At 39.3% G+C, this 21,647-nt stretch overlaps 1 protein-coding gene across 2 annotated transcripts in view; it reads left to right on the forward strand.

Moving 5' to 3' along the window:
• Positions 1–648: 648 nt before the first annotated feature.
• Positions 649–21,647, forward strand: part of LOC148010672 (uncharacterized) — a 31,140-nt gene continuing 10,141 nt past the window's right edge. The window contains exons 1-3 of one of the 2 annotated variants that reach the window (XM_087672158.1): positions 649–944; positions 1,042–1,138; positions 1,234–1,326. In XM_087672158.1, coding sequence (XP_087528284.1) covers positions 918–944; positions 1,042–1,138; positions 1,234–1,326 — 217 coding nt within the window. In that variant the 5' untranslated portion in view covers positions 649–917. The remainder of the gene's footprint in view (positions 945–1,041; positions 1,139–1,233; positions 1,327–21,647) is intronic. The other variant, XM_087672159.1, reaches the window with a different exon arrangement.

The following is a 21,647-nucleotide window of genomic DNA, read 5'->3' on the forward strand; positions in this document are numbered from 1 at the left end:
TAAGTATTAATTATAATTATTAATATAATTGTAATATGCATATTATAATTACAAGTACTTAAATGTACTTGATTATGTATATAATAACTAATATGTATAATGCTATAATAATATAATAAATTAATTATTAATATATTAATTAATTATCAATAAAAGATAATATTTGTATTTCAATTAACATATTGTACATATATAATTACGTATATATATGATCATTTATTGAGAGAGAGAGAAAGGAGAAGAAAAAGAAGAAGAATTAATTCTCAATATAGGTTATGAGGTGTAAAATTTACATAATGTTTTAGGCTCAATGTGAATAGAGATCACCATTGAATGTGTTTGTTTTTGAGAGATTTTGAGAAATGATCATAAGGGCTATTTGGTGAGTGCCACATCCACATATATCGCATTTTTGTGCATTCAACATTGTATTAGTCTAAGTTGCCAAAGCATTTGAAGTTTGGATTATGTTCCTTATATCGACTTTCTGCGAACCCTCTCGTAACACGAAATATATTTTCAAACCATGGGAGAACATTGGCATGAAGCGATGGGAGAATAAGGCACCTAAGACTATAGAGTAAGGGTGCATTTTATTATTTGATACCTAAGACTATAGTGTAAGGGTGCATTTTATTATTTGATACATGTTGCAATGAGGAAACCAATGTTTGATCTAATGGAAGCCTGCTAGGCCTACACTCGGAAAGGTTTAAGCCCTAGGGAGTTCTTACGCTTCTGAAGGTCCAAGCTTGGCAAGTTCTGCAGAACTTTTACAGTCTGGGATTGATCTGCCGCACGTTACAGGTGTGACATGGGGACCAGCTCTAGCAAGAAGACTCCCGCGTATGCAGAACCTCACGAAGGTGAGCATCGCCTGCACCAGCTCGTCCTCTAGTTAGGAGCTTCGAAGCAAAATGGTCTCAGGCAAAGGTGCGCAGAAGGTAAACCATTTTCTCACGCCGAAAGCTTTGCTGGTTTGGCTCTTCTCATTTTTCTACTTCTCATCATTTGTTTTCTCCGCGTTTGTTTTTATCACAGCACGTTAACTCTCCATCTCCTCCATCTTCGTCTTCTCCCAATCCTGGCACTAGCAAGGAACTTCTCCAACTTGAACATCTCGAGTCCTCTTCGCCAGGTACAGTTTTCATTTCGTTGCTTTTCGGCTGGGATCATGCTTTCTTCCAAATCTTCAGCAGATAGATTTCTGGTATGTTGCGGAATTTTTTGTAGCAGCAAGCCTTCTCACAATTTGCAGTTCGAAAAATGCTGATGTTCATCGATGCAAAAGCTCTCCTTTAACTTCACCAGTACAGCCTCCTAGCGGTATTTTAATGCTTCTCTGTCACATTTTCCCTTCTTGGCTGCATCAGCAAATGTAATTTATCTTACAAATCTAGATACATTGCTTCACTTTCAAATCTATGGGTTGATTTCATTAGTTATTTTGAATCTATAGGTAAATGTTGTTAGTTCAATCATTGTCGTTTTTCTCGGTTCTTGCTCGGAAGCTCAATAATACTGCAATTTATAGTATCATCCCGAGCTCACAGTTTCATAGTTTGTGTTTGTATCACAAGTGCATGCTACGCAATCATCTCACCTAAAATGCCAATGAATTGGTGCCAAATACTTTATGCCTTGGATTGAACGACAAATGAGCTTGCAACTTTTTACAGCTGGGCACAAGAAGTCAAAAGGTTATTAGTTTACATTTGCAATTGTAGGGTTTTCATTGGATGGAGTGGGTTTGGAATCCTTTGAGTAGAGATATAGGGAAGGATTGGACATGTTTACTCAGTTTGAACTTGTGCCTAGGTTTACACTTGTGATATCAAGGACATTTTTCCTTGCAAAGCCAACTCATAATGTTAAAGGTGGCATTCTTTACAAATAAAGTGCGAGAGAGGAAAAATCCATCTATCTTCATGGTTGTTAAGTAGTACATTTTTGTCACGATCCCACAAAGAAGCTGAGAGCCATATCCACCACGTACAAGGCATAGGGACATTGATGCTATTGCTCAGGTAGTTGAGCATTTCTTTTATTTCTTTTGAAATGCTACGTATCAGATCATAAGACAAAATAGAAATAATATTTTTCGCTTGATGTTTGTTCCTACAAATTATAATGCATATTTCCATTGGCAAGGCATCATTTGAGATTATCGAAGGGGGAAATAAAGTTTTGCCCATTTTGCATACTAAGGGCAGTATCTTTAAGGCAAGCATGTTTGCAGAGATTTTGCATACTAAGGGCAGTATCTTTAAGGCAAGCATGTTTGCAGAGAATTTAGATGATGTCTACAAGTGTGTTAAGTGAGCTCTCCACAAGATTCGAGTGAAACAAAAGAAAGCAGCGGATTGTCACCTTAGGGCCATAGAGCTTGTAGAGGGTGATTGGGTTCTTTTGTAGTTTGAAAGGTTAGGTTAAGGAAAAGAAAAAATGAGGAAAGTTTGTTCCCTAAGTTAAGATGTTCCTTTTGTTGAGCTAAAGTTGCATTGGGTTCTTTAAAACAGCCCCAATCTTAATTAATGAATTTTGCCAACCTTTATTAAAAGAAATGCAGTCCTAAAGAGTTTGTGTTTCACATGCAAACCCTAATTTGGGAGGCCCAAAACTTTCTATAAATAGATAGGTTGTCTCCATTTAGCCCAATCTCGATTTTGTAGATTGTTGGTGCTAGAAGCTTTGTTGTCCACACCCTGTTTGCAAAGCAGATCTTAGTTGGATCTGCCCACCATTATTGTCCACCAATTGGTATGTGCTGTCCAGCCTTCTCTCACCATTTCTCTCTTTCCAGCCATTCTCTTACTATTATACATCAAGGCGATTACTGCCTACTGCTGTGCCAGGTGCCTCCAGCCCCAGACGGCTCGTGTTTACTGCTGTTTGCCCCTATGCAATCTGCGTTTACGGTAGAGCAGTCTGTGTTTGGTGTTGATGTTACCTGCCAATTCAGCATTTTGCTGTTTTTGGCTCCCCACCAGTGTTGCCGTGTCATCACCACATTTTTGTTTTGCTGATTCAGCCATAAGTCAGCCCGAATCCAATCATACTTGAGTTGCATTTGCTGTTGACAGACACTTTTGAGGTTGGTTGTTGCATTTTGGGATTCATCTGGAGTATGACACACTCTCTAGCTCATTATCTTTGCCTTGGTCCCTAAGACATAGAAGTTTGAGGTTTGATATTCATCATTGCATAGTGCGTTTGTTGCGTTGAGCATCATATTTTATTCAGATTTATTCATTTCATTATTCATAGTCTTCATTGTCTTTGAGTTACCCTAACCCTAACTGTGTTTTATTATCAATTTGTGCTTTGTCGTATGATTGTATTTGGGTTTCTATGTCAAGGCATTTCTTTACACCTTTTTAGGTGTAGCAAAAGATCAATGAGGTGACAGGTTGAGGCATTCTAATCGTTGGAAGGTTCACAATGCATTTCATTGGACTGTAATGAAAGCTTTCCGTGGGGATGTGCTTGTGAATGCTATTGATGAGGGTTATCCAAAAGTTGAGAAAAAAAAAGAGTTAAAAGTGAAGTTTCCTGTCATTATCTAATGGTGTTTTGGAGCCAACCTTTGTTGTAGCTTTATCAAGCTCAAAGTGCAGATTTGGAGCATTGTGTTTGGAGCCAGCCTTTTTTGTAGCTTCATCAAGCTTAGAGTGTAGATTCAGAGCATTGTGTGTTGCTCAAAAGGGGATGGCACTTCCACTCCTTTTGGTCAGATATGTTGAAATATTTAGTTATTGCTTGGTGTACTTTATGTTCATCCAAGGTATTATATGTTTATACCATATATGCTTTGGGGTCTATTATGATTAGTATTCTAGATATTGTGTATGTTGTTTTTGGGAAGAATAGCAACTAGTGATGGAGGAGAGAGAAACAATAAAATAGACAGTGTCAATGTGCAAGCTAAATGAGAGTGTATTTGCTTCCATAATTGAAAGATAGGTAAAAGTACGACTAAGGTTTAGGTTGAAGGTTGACCTAACTCCACTTTCACCAACTAACTAGAGTTAGATTTATTTACTCTAGAGCCTAGTATCACTACTTTAATGTCCTAAGACACTAGGTGTACACACCTTACATTGACACTTTAATAAGTGTCCACACCACACAATTTACATTGGGCATTGCCTAGAATTGACAGATTCTAATATCCCTTGCAGTGCCAAAATGATGAAGTACAAGGAAGATCAATCGCCCAAGGGTAGTAAGTTTAAGGACTTTCAAAAAGCCTCAAACTTCTCACGTGATAATGCTTTGGTAAAAATGTTTGAAACATTGTTTTGTGTAGGAACATACATCAAGCTGATCTCTTTTGCATAACATCTTTCTTTGACATAATGATAGTGAAGCTCAAAATTTCGTGCTATTGCAATAGCACTCTAGCTTTAAAAAAATTTCGGTATAGGACCCTTCAATGAGATCTGTAGATCAGCCAATAATTTGCGCAACCATACACATTCAATTGTTACTGTGAAAGTTGTCATGTACTTAGTCTCACAAGACGAGGTAGCCACTGTAGGTTGTTTCTTGCTAAGCCATGAAATGCATGAAGGGCCTAGGAAGAAATAGTATCCACTAGTAGACTACCAAGTGTTTGAGTTACTAGCCCAATTTGAATTGTTGAAGCTTGTAGTTGCAAGTCTTCTCCCCAGAGTAATGCATATGTCCGAGTATCTTGTAAATAGCAAAAGATCCACTTAACAGCTTGCCAATGTGCTTTACGTGGGCTATGCATAAACCTGCTCACTTGAGATATTGCAAATTGCATGTCAGGGCGTGTTGCAAAGATAAATAAGATAGGCAACAACCTAGCTGTAAATTGCGGCATCAGACATCTCACTATCATCATGCACAGAAAGCTTCAACCCTAGCTCCATTGGAGTGCTCATAGGTTTACAATCTTGTATGTTGAACCTATGCAAAAGCTTGTGTTGTGAGTGTGACATGATGATACCATGCTGATTTTGTGTGAATCGAATCCCCAAATAATAGTGTAAGTAGCCCATTTTTGACATAGCAAAAGCATGTTTCAAATTAGTCTTAAAATTTGCAAATTTATCCTCCCTAGGTCTAGTGAGAAGCATATCATCCTTATAAAGAATGATAACGAGCAAGTCCCTCCCCCTTCATTCTTAATATAGAGAGCGAGAGTAGTTGGGATATTTTTGAACTAAATGCTGGCCAAAGAATCATCAATTTTGAATACCATGTAGCTAGTTTCAATACATAAAGAGCCTTATGCAATTTGCAAACGAAGTGCTCTTTCCCTTCCACCCCAAATCCTAGAGTTTGTGAGATATAGACATCCTCATGAAGGTTACCATTTAAGAATGTTGACATTATGTTCAATTGATGCACTTTCCAACCATAATGTGTAGCCATAGGCTATAGCAATAACACATCTTGTTGTACTCATGTAGGATGTAGGAGCAAATGTCTCCTCATAATCTATGCCTTTCTTTTGGGCATACCCTTTTGCTACCAAACGTGCCTTATACCTGTTAATGGTGCCATCAACCTTAGGACAAGATTTAAAGAGGCATTTTAAACAACTCATCATTTTAGTGGTTACTTGAAAGCTTTTACAATGAAACAATAAAAATGCATAAAGAGAAGTTGTTACCTCCATTACACAAAAGGTTTTTGTCTTGGGATGCCATTAGGCCCAATGGTCTACCGCATCTTTTGATGCCCTAATCACATGCATGTTTTAACTTCTTTCTTCAAGAAATGTAGGGAATATCTGGATGCATGGATGGGATTCACTTATCATATGTACTTTTAAAATCTTACTTCAATATCATTTTTAGATTTCTTTCATTTGTTAGGTTAAGATGTTGATTGCCATTGTTAGAGAAACACGAAATTTTGAGACGTTTTACTCTTGCTGGCAACATTTGATTAGGTTACTAATCAAATGTGTAACGTTGTTTAGCACATGTGATGCATATGGCAGTTATTGCCAAAGACCATGAGGATACAGTGGAGGTGTAAAAGGGAAAAGTTATGATAAGTTATGCTAGTTGGACTTTGGTGGTCAATTGATGTTAGTTTTGACCCTAGGACAATTGTTTGGCTGATAAGTGTCAGTGGTGACAATCTAAGGGTCAATAGAGGTTGGGGACCACTCCAAATTATAAATGGCCTAGCCAATTTAAATATGGATGGGCACATTTAAATTTGGGCAAGGTCAAATGGATTGAAATTAATTATAAAAATTATTTAAATTTAAATATTAATGTAATGGCTGGATAATACTGAAAATTGGGTTTAGAAGATTGCCACTTGGCGAAAATACCCATACAAACTGAGAAAACGTTTTTGGGGCTTGGTCTCAGCCATTTAGATCAGTTTTCAGCTGGAGGAGAGGAGAGAAAAGGTTGTTGGTTTATTTTCTCAGCAGGAAACAATAGATTATAATAGGTGATAGCCATCTAGAGCCATCAAAAGGCAGGTTACAGTAGAAGGTCCATCAGGGGTTGATATCATCATCAGTTGGCTGTTGACAACAATTCTAGTGCTCTTGGGTTGTAGGCGATTGCTTTTCTTGTTGGTTGATATAGGTAGCATGTAGATTGGAGGGTTTCTCCATGAAAAATCTTTGAATTTTCTCTTTGTGGCATTCTCTCATCTACTTCGGTCAATTCTTAGAAGATCTTAGCTTATCTCAGCCATTTGGAGTAGATCTTGGTTAGATTTGGTGGACAACTGAGGAAATTCTGCCGTAAACCCTAAATTTCTATAGAAATTAGGTTTTAACAACTACCTTAAGACCCGTGTCATGAGTAGAAGCTATTGTACATTGAATTCAGCACTTGAAAATTGTGGAATTATTAGGGAATTTAGATGCTAGCCCATCCATTGTAAATTTGAATAGCATTTGGCGAGTTGGGGTCCAATTAAAGCAAGTCTTGGGTGAAAGTCATGGTGCAATTGGCCCATTTTTGGTGCTAATTGTAGCTACAGCAAGGGGCTTTTGGATCAGCCAAGGAGATTGTGGAATCTCAAATTGTATTCCAATTCATTAGTCAATAAAGTTAAAGAAATACTAAAAGGGGCGCTAGTTTTGGGGCCAACAAGGTGTCTACTGTCCAAGAATTTTAAGGTAAATTGTGAATTCTTAGCTTATGTTTATTTATTGATTGCTGTAATTAAGTGCTTGATCAAGAAAATACGACCCTATTCGAAAAGGAAGGTTGGTTTCATGGTTGTATTGTCGGGATACCACTTAATCCCTTGGTTTGTTGTGTCGGAGGCATCTAATTGCAAGCCAAAACTTTATGTTAGTGTTGATTTTTATGCTCAGTTGAGAAATTACAGCAAGATGTCTTCATATAGTGAGATGGAATCAAGTGGTCATGATGCCGCTCAATATGAATATTCACATAGGAATGAAGGAAATGCAATGCTTGATCTTGGACAAGGCTTAGACCACAGACAACAAGCTGAAAATGTTTCTGTTGGATAAGATGTAGGGCCTTTTAAGGCATAATGAGGTTGTTGACCAACATAGTGAAGAGGAATTTGATGACTAGTTCAAGAATTGGATGAGGACAATAGCAAACCTCTTTGCTGAATTGGCAAAGTATCCTTAGTTCACTTGATTTTTGAATGCTTCAAAGAAGGAAAGCAAGGGCAAAAAGAAGAAGTCATATTCTACACCTTTGCAGCAGCAAGGTGCATTGAAGGTAATGCCAAAGCTTTCTCTTGAAGCTCCCAAAGAGGCCAATGAAGCAAAATAGTTGGTACCTATGGGGCAAGGAATGCAAATGCAAGGCCAACATGGCAGCGCCAATCCACTGGATTTTGGACAATTGGGCATGCGTGCTATGATGGGGCAACTAAGATACTTTGGTGGTAGCACGATTTTTCATGCTATGGTTGTATAGGACCGCATACGGGAATGTATGACACAAATCTGTGTGGTATGTAACAACCAATGCATGGTGTGCAAGGCCCAATGTATTTAGGTATGGATGGAAATGTGCAAAACCCTATATATGGCAATGTTGGCTTGATGCCTGGAGCACAAACTAGCATGTTTGGTAATGCATCTGTACCTTTGAATGTTTACGGGGCTCAAAATGAGTGCTGGTCATGTAAATGCTATGTTTGGTGTTGGTTTTGATGTAAACTCAGCAAATGCATCCTTTTTGCAGCAGCCAATGTATGACAACTTGACACCCAAAGGGACAACAAAAGACTATGATGAGGGTGGAAGAGAGTGATATTTGAGTTCTTAGGTGGTGCAGAAGATATGTTGAAAGCTTTGACTTTCATTTAGGAGTTTGATATAGCCTATTTAGGGGGAAACTTCATTGAATCCTCAAAGATTTGAAAGGCAGCCACTTTCTTGAAGGGGAATGCATTGCAGTGGTGGTTCACACTCTTGATGCAAGGTAGAGCATTGCCAACATGGATACAATTTAAGCAAATATTTGAATCAAAGTGATTGACAAGTATCTTTAAGGTGGACATCATGACAGTTTGGAACAAGCTGGATGCTAAGGAGTGCAAAAATTTGGAGCAATACAATAAGAAGTTTTGGGATACATTGCTACCTGATACTTCTTATCGCTCCGTATCCCTTCATAAGCAAGTAAAAAAATATGTTTGTGGGTTGGCTAAAGGAAGTAGGGATTTTTGCATAAAATCCACCGTATCTAGTGTGAAGATATGCTAGGGTTTGCACTGAAGAAACATAGCATGTAGGACCGAGACTGAAACACAAAACTCAAACAGAGACAAGTAAAACTCAAACCCTAAACGCAAAATGCAAAAACTCAAAACTTAGATATAGAGACAAGCACAGAGAGAATAAACTCTGAAGTGAATGAATGTAAGAGTGTACAGAATGTCAAAGGGTAGAGTAATGTAGTGTCGGAGAGCGACGTTTACTAGAGACGAATCCCAAATGCAGTGACTACCAATCGGAGTGCAAGAAGTATCAAACACCCATCACCAAAGCATTAGGGAACTGAGGCGACAATAGGAGAGGTGCTTGCTGATGTCGATGGCCTGTTGGATAGCAAAAACGCAGGTATTGCGGTAGTCGCCTGGCGGGAGAGATGGCAGTAGCTTGTCACTTGGCACCAAATATTGAAAATGAAAGCTAATTAAGTGCTATGATGACGCAGTAAATGGAGATCTGTTAATAGCAATGTGATGGTTGAAAATAGATTGCCTAGTGTTGGATAGTCATGGGCTATAGTCGGTGATGGTTGGATAGCAAGTGGTTGATGGCTGAAATCTGCACAGTAGAGTGAGAAGCTTGTATAAAAGAATAAGGCTGAATGGTAGGTAGCATGTCTATTTATAGATATTGAAGGGTGTCCAAAAAATTTAGGGTTTTGGGGGACCACTAAAACTCTCTCGAACTGCTCATCAAATTTATGTTTTTCATTAATTAAGTGTGTTTTGGGCTGTTTTAGCTCAGCACCCTCTCTTAGGTCTAAATCTGAGCCTAAAAGGGAAGACCGACAATGTTTAGTCCAAGGCATCTCATCTAAAGCAGCCAGGGTATCGGACAAAGGGTGCACATCGGTTTCTTAATGGCCTAATAAGACTACAAAGGCGATGGTTATCTTACCAAGGGGAGTCAAAGTAGTCACCCAAAGAGGACAGGGCATCGGACAAAGGATGCTCATCGGTTTCCCAGTGGCCTACCAAGCCCTACAAGGGTAGATGGAACCATATTGGACTCTTTTTTTTTTTTTTTGGGTGTTAGAAAGTTAATTTTGGGAGTGGCAGCCGATTAAGTAACAATGATCGAGAAAATGGAAGTAGGGATGCTACACCCAACAAAACAATACAAGCTTACTCAACCGCTCGAGAATGTTGATGACAAGGGAAGGGTGATGAAGTATCATGGGAAGAAGGATGATGGTGTAATCCGTCGGTGGAAACAACTTAAGATTCGTCGAGTGATGCTTTGTACAATGAGATGTATAGTATGCTACATGCTAAAGAATGCTCATGTAGCAAGTGCCACTTGGATAGCGTCCCTTGTGGGAAAATTGTTCATTTGCCCAAGTGCCCTAATACAAAGATGATGAAATCATGCAAGGTATAGGGGAAGGTACAAAAGGGGAGCAAAGGCCGATGCCAAAGACAAGTGTTGAAATCTGTAGAATATTAAGAAAAATAGGAACCCCCTCTCAACTTGAATGTCGATGCTGAAGAAGGAAGAGAAGCCTGAGGATGTTGGTCTTCATGTGGTGCCAAGAACCATGTGGATGAAGATGATGAAGTAACCTATTGAAAGAGCAAGGATAGAAGACACTGCAACAATAGCATCAAGAGTAATGCTGCATGATTCGCCTCAGGAGGGGAAGCCTCCATGTTGGTAGAAGAGTAAAACTCCAAGTAAATGGGACCATGAAAGGAACATGTATCTCCTCTCTCTAGCTCAAGAAGAATTGGTGCAAGCTTGCATGTTAGCCCTACGTTGAAATACAAAACCTTGTAAAAGAGAGAAAAAAATTGCAAACATAGAGGTGAGTAGCGAGGTGCTCCCAAAAAAAAAATTGAAAATAAAATAAAAAAAAGCAAAGCTAAGTGCAATGTAATGAGTATGTAAGTATGCAATAGAAGTCTAAAAAGGAAAAGGCCACGTGTGTGGCAATTATCATGTATTGTGAGGTGGAAAAGTGATCCAAGAAGGTGTAGTGGGTGCCCTAGGAATGGATGTATAGAGTACAATAGGTAAGTCACTAGAAGACCGATCAACCAATCCTTCAGGAGTAGTGAAGATAGGCTGTTGAGGTTGTGTGTGTGCCACATATCTAGTAGCTGCTAGGATAGATGGAACATATGGTGCAATAGTGGAAGGTGTAGCCCCACTAGATTGGCCAATTGGAGTGGAGCAATTGCAACAGGTTGTGGTGGTTTTCTAGGAGGAAGATATTGGGCCTTAGTACAATACTCCTTGTCTATATGGCCCGACCTCTAGCAACGTATGAAAAATCTATTTTTCTTAGGAATTTGCTGTCAAAGGAGTCGTGTTTCTTTGGTTCCGTTGGGACTAAGTGTTGTCACCTTTGTTCTGGCTTGTCTTTGCATCTTGTGAGCTCTTACTATTGTTGCCTTTCCCTCTTGAAGAAGAGGCAACCAATCCTCATCGCCCCTCTGAATGGATGTGTGGAGAATTTCTTGTGGACTTGGATGTGTAGCCTTGTTTAATGCATGAACTGGCACTCAAACTTGTACAAGGTCAGCAATATAGGTAGTGAGATAATGTGCTCGATAAAAGGGAAGTATTTGTTGGGCACCTTGTTCAAGAAAAACGTAACTTGATCGTCATTTGACTATGGGGAGCAAGTAGTGGTAAACTTGGCTAGTAAACACTGATATTCGGCCAGCTTGACTTTTAGATTATCCTTTTTCTCAATGGAAAACTCCTGAAGCTTGAGATTGAGATGTTGAGTGTGATCTTGAGTTGCATAGTGGTTAATGAGATGACTCCAATGCTCGGATGTGAGGAGAAAATGCTGTAATGGAGCTTGGAATTCAGGAAGCAACCCTTGCATTAACTCAACATTGATTGTGGCATTGCAGGCTCTCCATTGATGGATCTAATCAGGGTGAGCTAATGAAGGGTTCCACCTACCAACGATAAGGTCCCAAAGTCCTTGAGATTCAAGTATTTGCTGTATGAAGTTCGACAAAGCGGTTAAATTCAACCCGTTAAAATGTGTCTTATCTGTGAAGGTATTTTTGGTTGTTGCAACAGGAGTGGTAGTACTAGGAGATGGAGATGTGTAATGGAGGTAGGATGGATAGAAAAGTGGAGTTTACACTTGAGAAGTAATCTCAGAGTGCCTACCATGCATATGAGAAGTGTGCATAGCAGATCTAAATGTGGACAAGGGCGGTGGACTGGGTATGGACATGGTAATCGCATGAGGGACATAGGGTCAAGGGATAGAGAAACATGGAGCAGAGGATGGAAATTCGTGCGTAGGAGTGACCCAAGGGATATGTGACGACAGTCCATGAGTAGAGGATGAATATCCTTGCGTCTGAAAGGTCGTGTGGGGGGTTTGTGAGTGTTCGGGGGATGCCCATCACAATTGTCCCACAGTGAAAAGATGTGGTAAAGTGGGGGCATATGGAAGGTATAGTGTTAAAGGTGGCATTCCCCCTAACGATGCACCAAGAGGTGGAGGGAATGGAGGGTAAGTAGATTGTGGGATGGAGAGTGAGAAAGTGTTAGGAGTGGAGATGAAAGATCTAACCCCTAGTGTGCTTTGAGCAGAAGTGAAATGTAATCCAAGATTTTGGAATGAAGATGCGAGTATATAAAAATGTGGAGAAGATCATAGTGAAATGGGAGGGAATTGAGAAGTGTGGTTTACTTGCTCAAATGAAACGGAGGGTAGAGATATACTTGATGAAGGGTATCTGCTTTGAGAGCCTCCTCTATAAGGTTAACATACTGAAATTCATTGAGATCATGCACAACAAAAAAAGAAACAGGAGAGGGTTTTGTCTCATATGACTCAAAGGATTATATGAATGTGACACAAGGTTTGGCGAAGATAAAGGAGATGGATTGTCACATGTTGTTGGTTGTAAAGTCCCTTCATCTCTGTATATATAGTCATACGGGTGTGAACACACCCTTATTGTACCCTAACGTATAAATACATTCTTTTATTCTTTGTGTACCATCACAATCTGGTACACCTATCTTTGTGTTCACTCTCTCTAACTCTCAACTTTGTTGCTTGCGCCTCTATCTCGCACTCCATTGCGCACTCTCCCCCCTTCAAATTGGTATTAGAGCTGCAACTAAGGTGTGCACACTTCCTGGAGCTTGTGCGAGACATCGCCAATGCTTTGCTCGCGAGAAATCAGCAAGTCATCATCTTTGTTGGTCAGATGGGAGCACGCGCAAGACAGGCGACAGTGCTTCAAGCTCGTTTTTGCTCAGACAGGTCACGCACAGCCTTTGCAGTCCAATATAGGTTAGGTTGTCATTGTTTTGACACACGTGTGTTGCTAGGATAGATAGTTGATAGTTCCCAGCCAGACGACAACACGTGCAAGCGACAACTGATTCTGGTTAGCGCAACAGTTTTTGGCACTTCAAGCAGGTCAGCGACAGCAGGTGACAGCTCACGAGGATAGGCATACGCAGATTCATCAGGCAACAGGCACGCGGGACGGGTGGTTGGTCAACGGCTGGTGTTTCGTCACATTATCAGCAATTTTTGTCAAATTTTCATTAATTTTTTGCAAGCATGCCCCTTGCTCACTGACAGGTGTTTGCGTGCTCAAGCACAGTGCTCAGATTTGTGCAGATTTATGCCCAGAAATTTGGGGCTTTTCCAGATTTAGTGCTGTTCATGCATAATTGAGGCATTTGTGTTAGAAATTGCAGACATTGTGTGCGTTTAAATTGGGGATTTCGCCAAATTTAGTGAATTTTTGCTCATTTGAGTAAAATTTCTCAACATTGGACCCATAAAATTTGGGGCTTTTGCTGTATTGGTGAAATTTTGTTCAGCTGAGTCAGATTGGCTGACATTCGTGCACACTTGGACTCGAAAATTTTGGGCCTTTTGCAAAATTTTGTGAAATTTTGCTAAATTTGTCTGTTTTACGCTCTCGTGAACATGTATGAATGCAATTGGGGCAGATTTGATAGTGAAATTTTGGGGCTTTTGCTGAAATCTGTGGATTTTGGCAAAGTTGATGCAGGAAATGTACTTTGGGAATATTGCTGAAGAAATCTTGTTGCCATAAGTTGAGTGATTTGAGCATTTTCTATCTCCCGCTTGTGCGATTTTGGAGAAATTGCAGAGATTTCTTGGTGTCTTGTGTATCAGAAGTTGATACGAACACATATGTATGCAGTACACATGTTGGGCAGCTCCCATTGAGTTGATGTATTGCTGATAATTCATGTTGCAGCAGTCTTAGTGATCCTTTGCAGATCTGGGATTGTTGCAGATGTATTTTTGGTGATATTGCTGAAGTGGGGGTTACCTGGCAATGATGTATGCATTTAATGTATGCTGAAATTGCAGTCATATTGCTGAAAGTCATTCGTTCTATTGCTGTACATGTACTTAGACTCAATCTTGCTATTATTTGCTGAAATCATAAATTGCAGCATTGAATTTTTGGTGTATTGCTGAAAAATGGCTGCAAATGCTTCTAGCAGTAGTGACACTAAATCCCTCTTTGAAATCAAGAGGTTTGAAAGCATTGGCTTTGACTTGTGGAATGATAGGATGCAAGGCATTTTGTTTCTCAAGGACTGTGAAGATGCTCTCTTGGAGACTAAGTCGGCAGCTATGACAGATGTGGATTGGGCTAGACTTAACAAGAAGGCCATTGCATACATTAAGATGGCAGTGTCTGATGATGTACTTACAGACATCAAGCGTCTTGATACAGTTATGCTATATGGAAAAAGCTTAAGGACACTTATGAAAATACAACTCCTGTGAATCAAGTGCATCTTATGTGTAAACTTGTGAACAGGGAGTTGGATGAGTCTAAGCCAACATCTGAGCATTTGAGTGCTTTCATAGGGGTTTTGAGTTAGTTGCAGGACTCTGGTTTGGCGGCTTTCGATGATAAATTGAAATCTATTTTCTTATTGATGACTTTGCGTGACAGCTGTGAATCTTTGGTTGTGTCACTTAGCAACAACCCCGCTTTAACTTTTGATGGTGTTAAGAGGCTCAATTCTTAATGAAGAAATCAGAAGAAAGTTTGGTGGTAAAAGCAATGGCTCAGCTTACCATGTAAAAGGTAGGTCTGAAAAGAGGGATAATGCAACCAGTAAAGGCAAAAGGAGAAGCAAAAGTAACGACAAACAACAGGATGTCACATGCTATCAGTGTGGGTGTAAAGGGCATAAAAAGCCCGATTGCCGGTACTTCAAGAAAGAGCAAGAAAGAAACAGCAAGGTAAATAAAGGAAGGATGATAAGAAAGATGATAACAACTCTTCCTTAAAAAAAGTTGCAAAGGCAAATGTTGCATCTAGTGTGGTTATTGAAGAGCTTCCTGACACTGAAGAGGTACTTGTTGGAGCCTAATGGCTGATGTAAATGTTATGGCAGTTAGCAGGTGATATGCATATCACTAAAAAGGATGTAATCGATGCTTTGCTTTCAGCTCATGATGGGCTATCACAATCATGGATAGTGGACAGCGGTGCCTCTTTTCATGTTACCCCCTCTTTGGAGTCATTTTTTGAATACACTGCAGGTTGCCTAGGCAAGGTTTACTTGGGTAATAACTATGCATGTGAGATAAAGGGTGTTGGCACCATTCAGTTGGCCCTTGAAAATGGCCAAGAGCTGATTTTTCGAGATGTCAGATTTGTACTTGGTATAAAGAAAAGTCTACTATCAGTTAGGTAGCTTGATGCTAGAGGGTATTTTACTACCGTTGGTGGTGGATCTTGGAAGGTCCATAAGGGCTCTATGCTGATTGTTGAAGGCAGCAAAAGGGGGACTTTATATTACTTGCATTGTAGAGCATTACGTGGCAAGTTCTTGGCTGTGGCTGAAGTCCATTCACAGATGGAGCTTTGGCACAAAAGACTTGGTCATATGAGCCAAAAAGGCCTTCAGGTTCTCTCCTCTTTGGGGAGATTTGACGTAAAAGGCTTTGGTATTGAATTTTGTAATGATTGCTTATATGGAAAACATGTGAAGTCTCCTTATTACTGTTATGCCGTTAAGAAGTCTAATGCTCTTGACTTAGTACACTCCGATGTGTGCACTATGCCTGTTAATTTGTATGGGGGTGCACGGTACTTTGTTACTTTCATTGATGATTTCAGTAGAAAGTCATGGGTGTATATACTCAAGAGCAAAAAGGAAGTGTTGGATGCTTTAAAAAAGTTTTATGCTTTTGTTACCACACAGAAAGGGCTTAAGTTGAAAGCCATAAGAATAGATAATGGGGGTGAGTATGTCTCAAATGAATTTAACAAGTTTTGCGAGATGCATGGCATTAAGAGGGAGTTGACAACCCCTTATAATCGTGCATCAAATGGCGTGGTTGAAAGATATAATCGCACACTTTGTGAGAGAGTCAGATGCATGCTGTCCACAACTAATCTCCCGCAACAGTTTTGGGGAGAGGCTCTTAAAACTACAGTTCATGTATGCAATTGCTCTCCCAATTGTGCATTGGAAAATGACGTTCCTAAAGAGGTTTGTTCTAGCAAACCTGCTTCATATGACCATTTGCGTGTCTTTGGTTGTGATGCCTTTGTGCATGTACTTGTAGAACAGAGGACCAAACTAGACATGAAATCCATCAAGGGCATCTTCATGGGATATGGAGATGAGGGAGAGATGGGTTATAGAGTTTGGCTTCCTCAAGGCAGGAAGATAGTACGCAGCCGAGACGTAGTATTTAATGAGGCAAAGTTGCTGAAAAATGCTACACATGGTGATCTTAACAAAAAGAAGGTCAAAATTCAGCATGAACAGCCGGCCATTCAGGAGCCATTAGCTGAAAGTTCTGTCCCTTTTGATGCTGAAAATGAGCAGCAACCTATTGTGCTACAATCGGAAGATCATGGACAACACATGGATGCACAGGATGAAATAGGACATCAAGAAGAACATGCTGAAAACAGATTACAACAGCAAGAAAATGCTGAAAATCAGCCACTTGGTGATTGTGTGCACATTCCTTAGGATGTAGGTCCACTGCCTGATAATATAGATCACTGGGTAAGAAGGTCTACAATGTCAGAAGGCAACCACAAAGATTTCAGCCATCTTTGGATTGCATTTTGTTGACTAATGAGGGTGAGCCTCTGACATTTAAAGAGGCATAGTCATGTGAAAACAATAGAAAGTGGGAGCTTGCTATGCAGGAAGAGATGAAGTCTCTATATGCAAATAACACATGGGAGCTTGTACCTTTGCCCAAGGATAGGAAAGCTATTCCTAATAAATGGGTTTACAAAGTGAAATGTATTGATGGGAAGCCCAAGTACAAGGCACGGCTGGTTGCTAAGGGCTATACACAGAAGGAAGGCATAGACTTCCAAGAGGTCTTTTCACCAATGGTGAAGATGACTACGCTTTGTGTTTTGTTTGCTCTCACTGCATCCTTGGATTTAGAGTTGGATCAGATGGATGTGAAGACTGCTTTTCTTTATGGTGACTTGGATGAAGAGTTGTACATGAAGCAGTCAGAAGGATTTGCTATTCCAAGAAAAGAGCATTTGGTTTGTAAGCTGAAACGCAGTTTATATGGGTTGAAACAAGCCCCTAGACAATGGTACAAAAAATTTGATACCTTTATGCTCAACCATGGATTTAAACGTAGTTATGTAGATCACTGCTTATACACTAAAAAGGCTGATGATGGAAGCTTTATTGTGCTGGTTTTATATATGGATGACATGCTGATTGCAGGACAAAATAAGAGTACTTTGAATGCTCTTAAAAGGCAGCTGAGTTCAGCCTTCTTCATGAAAGATTTGGGGACAACTGAACACATTTTGGACATGCGTATTAAAAGAGACAGAGGGCAGTGTTTGTTGTTTCTCTCATAGGATAAATACATTGGCAAAGTACTTGACATGTTTAATATGGTTGATGCTAAGCCTCTTGGTGTGCCTCTACTGCCACATACAAAGCTTAGTAAAGCTGATTGCCCTAAGGATGATGCAGCTGCTAGTGCCATGAAGGGTATACCTTATGTATCAACTTGTGGATCTTTGATGTATGCGATGGTTGCAACTTGCCCTGACATTGCTCATGGAGTGGGAGTTGTTAGTAGATTCATGTCTAACCCAGGCAAGCCACATTGGGAAGCAATGAAATGGATTTTCAGATACTTGAAAGATACACAAGAAAAGTGTATATGCTATGGAAAGGGTACACTAGAGTTGCAGGGATTTTGTGATTCGGACATGGCAAGAGATCTTGACACTAGGAAATCTACCAGTGGGTATGTTTTTACTTTGGCTGGTGGGGCTATCTCTTGGTGTTCAAGATTGCAAAAATTTGTGGCATTGACTACTACAGAAGCTAAATATATTTCAGCCACAAAAGCTTCTAAGGAAGTTATTTGGCTTGGCCGTTTGGTCAAGGATTTTGGTCTTTCTTCATGTACTCTAGTGCTTGGTTGTGATAGCCAAAGTATAGTATGTTTGGCTAAGAATGCCATGTTCCATGCACGTACGAAACACATAGATGTTCGGTATCACTTTATCCGATAGGTCTTGGATGATGGTCTTGTCACACTAACTAAGGTCAAAACTCAAGATAACCTTGCAGATGTTCTCACTAAGTGTCTTGCAAAGGCTCAACATAAGCATTGCATTTGTGTAGCGGGAGTTGATTAGCTTAAAGGTACCACTTCGGGCCTTTAAGTGGGAGGTTGTTGGATGTAAAGTCCCTTCGTCCTCGTATATATAGTCATACAGGTGTGAACACACCCTTATTGTACCCCAACATATAAATACATTCTTTCATTCTTTGTGTACCATCACAGTCTGGTACACCTATCTTTGCGTTCACTCTCTCTAACTCTCAACTCTCTTGCTCTCACCTCTATCTCGCACTCCATTGCACACTCTCTCCCCTTCACATGTACCAAACATCATAATCCCTCTAAGATCAGAGAGATGGCCAGTCTCACCGATTAGTCTAGACGGAGTAGTAGCACTCCTTGGAGAAGTGTAAACTGAACTGTACGCGATGTGCAAGTACTCCTGAAACTCTTCATCTGTAATATTACCAAAACGAGAAGAAGAAGATGGTAAAGGTGAAGGTGTATCTACCTTCTTCTCAAGACCATAATGCCTTCTCAGAGTATCCAATGATGGAGAAGCCTGATAGGGAGTCATAGGATCCAAAGGAGGTGGTGCTTGAGACATTATAAGTCTATTCACACTTCTATCTTTAATTCACTCATATATATATATATATATTCACTCATAAGATGTTTCTGTTAGACTAGTTGCTCACTTTTGTTGGTATTTAGCTTTTATGCATTAGCGCGTTGCACCTACATACAAGGAAGTCTATCTCTTCTCTTCTTATCAATCCTAATGAGGATGTACTGCGAGTCGAGATGGATGTGTTGATTCATTGCTTTTTCTTTTTTTGTCGAATAGAAATTGAAGAGAAATTTTGAAAAAGATTTAAATGCATGGGAAAAGGGGCTAATTGAAGAATTATGGCCATTCCTCTTTAAGAAAGCTCACTCGTTCTACCATTATGAGCCAAGGTTAGGTAGCTTTAGATTTGGGAAGCGCTGTTTCACATTCTTTCTACGTCCGATTATGTAGTGAAGTGGGAGAGAAAATAATATGAGCTTTTTTCATGGAGTCGTGTTTGAGTCTCGTACAAAGACTAGCCTCCACAATTATCAAAGGATACTCTTTAAAAGAGTACCGGTTGTGATTACCATGTGGAGATATGCTAGGGTTTGCATTGAGGAAACACAGGATGTGTGACCAAAACTAAAACACAAAGACTCAAACAAGCAAAACTCAAACCCTAAATCCTAAACGCAAAATGCAAAGACTCAAAAGAACATTTAGTATGTCTCAACTCACAGAGATTGTTGCTATAGTAGATGCTTTGCTGTGTGGAAAGGATTCTAGTTTCCCAGAGAGTGGAGAGAAGTCAAATAAAAAGTTGTTTAAGGCTGAGAAAAGGGGTAGATCTGAAAATCAACTTGGAAAGAGGCCAAAACAGTAAAGAAAGGGCTCGAAAACATTGACACAATGTAGGGAATCAATGGTTGCAAATAAATGTTTTATTTGTGAATAAGAGGGTCACATTGCAAGGGACTGTCCCAATAGGTAGCAAGTTGAAAAATCACAAAATTGGGATGATCCTAAGGGAAAGGAGCCCAAAACATCAATGGGATCAACCCAATGATGATGCTACTGAGTTGTATAGAGCACGGGGTAAAATTAGGGTCAACATGTATTTATATTCTTTGATAATGGTGTACAAGTCAACTTCATCTCTAGTAGAAACAATTGATAACATCACTTAGATTTACTATTCAAAGAAGACAAATCTTTATTTACTTTCTCAATCACCCATCTTTTATCCTTGACCATCTTTTGATAAACTTGATTGGTTGCTTGTGTCAAGCAATCATCTGTGCATACGAAAACCAAATCCAACAATGGGGATGAAGGTTGAAATGCAAGCAAAAGAGAATGTCCCCAAAGCTGTTCCTCCAAGCTAGTCCAAATTAGGCTGTAACTATGAGGAACCCAACAAGATTGAGAGAGAGGATGAAATAATAAATCCGAGACTCACTAGTGATTATAGCATCCTGTATAGTCCATAAACCCAATCATGCCATCCTATTAAATTTATTGCATTCCATGTGCTTATCAGGTGAGTCATGCAACTCAGATGTGACCAGAACCTCATGCAGAGTCTATCATACCACTCATTGAAAAGCTTCAGTCGTATATTCAAGGATATGTGGATAGTGAAGAGTTTGTCCTTGCTCCACTTGAGGGTTGTGATGTGTTGCTTGGTATGCCATGGTATCACCGTATGCATACAGTGGTTGATTTACGTGTAAAAGAAATCACTATTTAGCATAGGGAAAAGACACTCACACTTGATATAAAGTTGAAAGGAGAAATTTTCCTTGTATCTACAGATGCTATTTCTAAAGTAATGAAAAACATCTTTTAACGTACTTGGTTTTTACTAAGAATAAAGATGATAGTGAGGATGTTGGAAATATGTCTAAGTTAAAGAAAGATCGCATGTCATTTCTAAGAATGTATGCTGATTGCTTCTCTCAGTCATTTTTAGAGGAGCTATTGTATGAAGTTTTTATTCCTAGAAGTAGCCCACATAATAATTCACTCTACAGAGTCAGTGTAGCCCAGTAGAAGGAGATTATGAGTCAGATGAATGAGCTATTAGAAAAAGATTTAATCAGCCTAGCTCATCCTTCTTTTTGTTTTGAAGTGTTTTTGATGCAAAAAAATGATGGTTCATGGTATATGTGCATCGACTATCGTGCTTCGAACAAAATTACAATAAAGAATCAATTTTGATTCCTTGGATTGATAATGTTATGGATAGATTACAGGGGGTAGCTATATTTAGCCATATAGATTTGAAAAGTGGATATTATCAGATACGCATTAGACCGGAGGATATACCTAAGAAATCTTTTAGAATGTATGAGTTTTTTATTATGCCTTTTGGATTTGTGAATGCACTTGTTACTTTCAATTGGGCGATGGATCATATCTTCAAGCCACATAGAGCATTTATGGATACTTTCTTTGATTACATGATTGTCTATTCAAAAGTATTCAATGAGCTGCATTAGCATAGATTGGTTATCAATGACAAGAAAAGTAAAATATTTTTTACATAAAATTCATTTTTTGGGGCATATTATATTGGTTGATGATATTTGCATGGACCTTGTAAAGGTTGAGGCAATGCTTGTATGACATCTTTGAAGAATGTACATGAGATCCATAGCTTTTTGGATTTATGTTCTTACAGATTAAATTAACTTTCAGAATTAACATTTTGAAAAATAATTTAATAAGTTAGATAATGATAGCAAATGAGATTAGAAGACTTGCCCATACAAGTGAAAAAAACGTTTTTAGTGACTGATGAAAGT

This window comes from Lygodium microphyllum, chromosome 29 (genome assembly GCF_053477565.2).
Source record: "Lygodium microphyllum isolate KBCC chromosome 29, Lygodium_microphyllum_v1.1.10, whole genome shotgun sequence".
Classification (NCBI taxonomy): domain Eukaryota; kingdom Viridiplantae; phylum Streptophyta; class Polypodiopsida; order Schizaeales; family Lygodiaceae; genus Lygodium; species Lygodium microphyllum.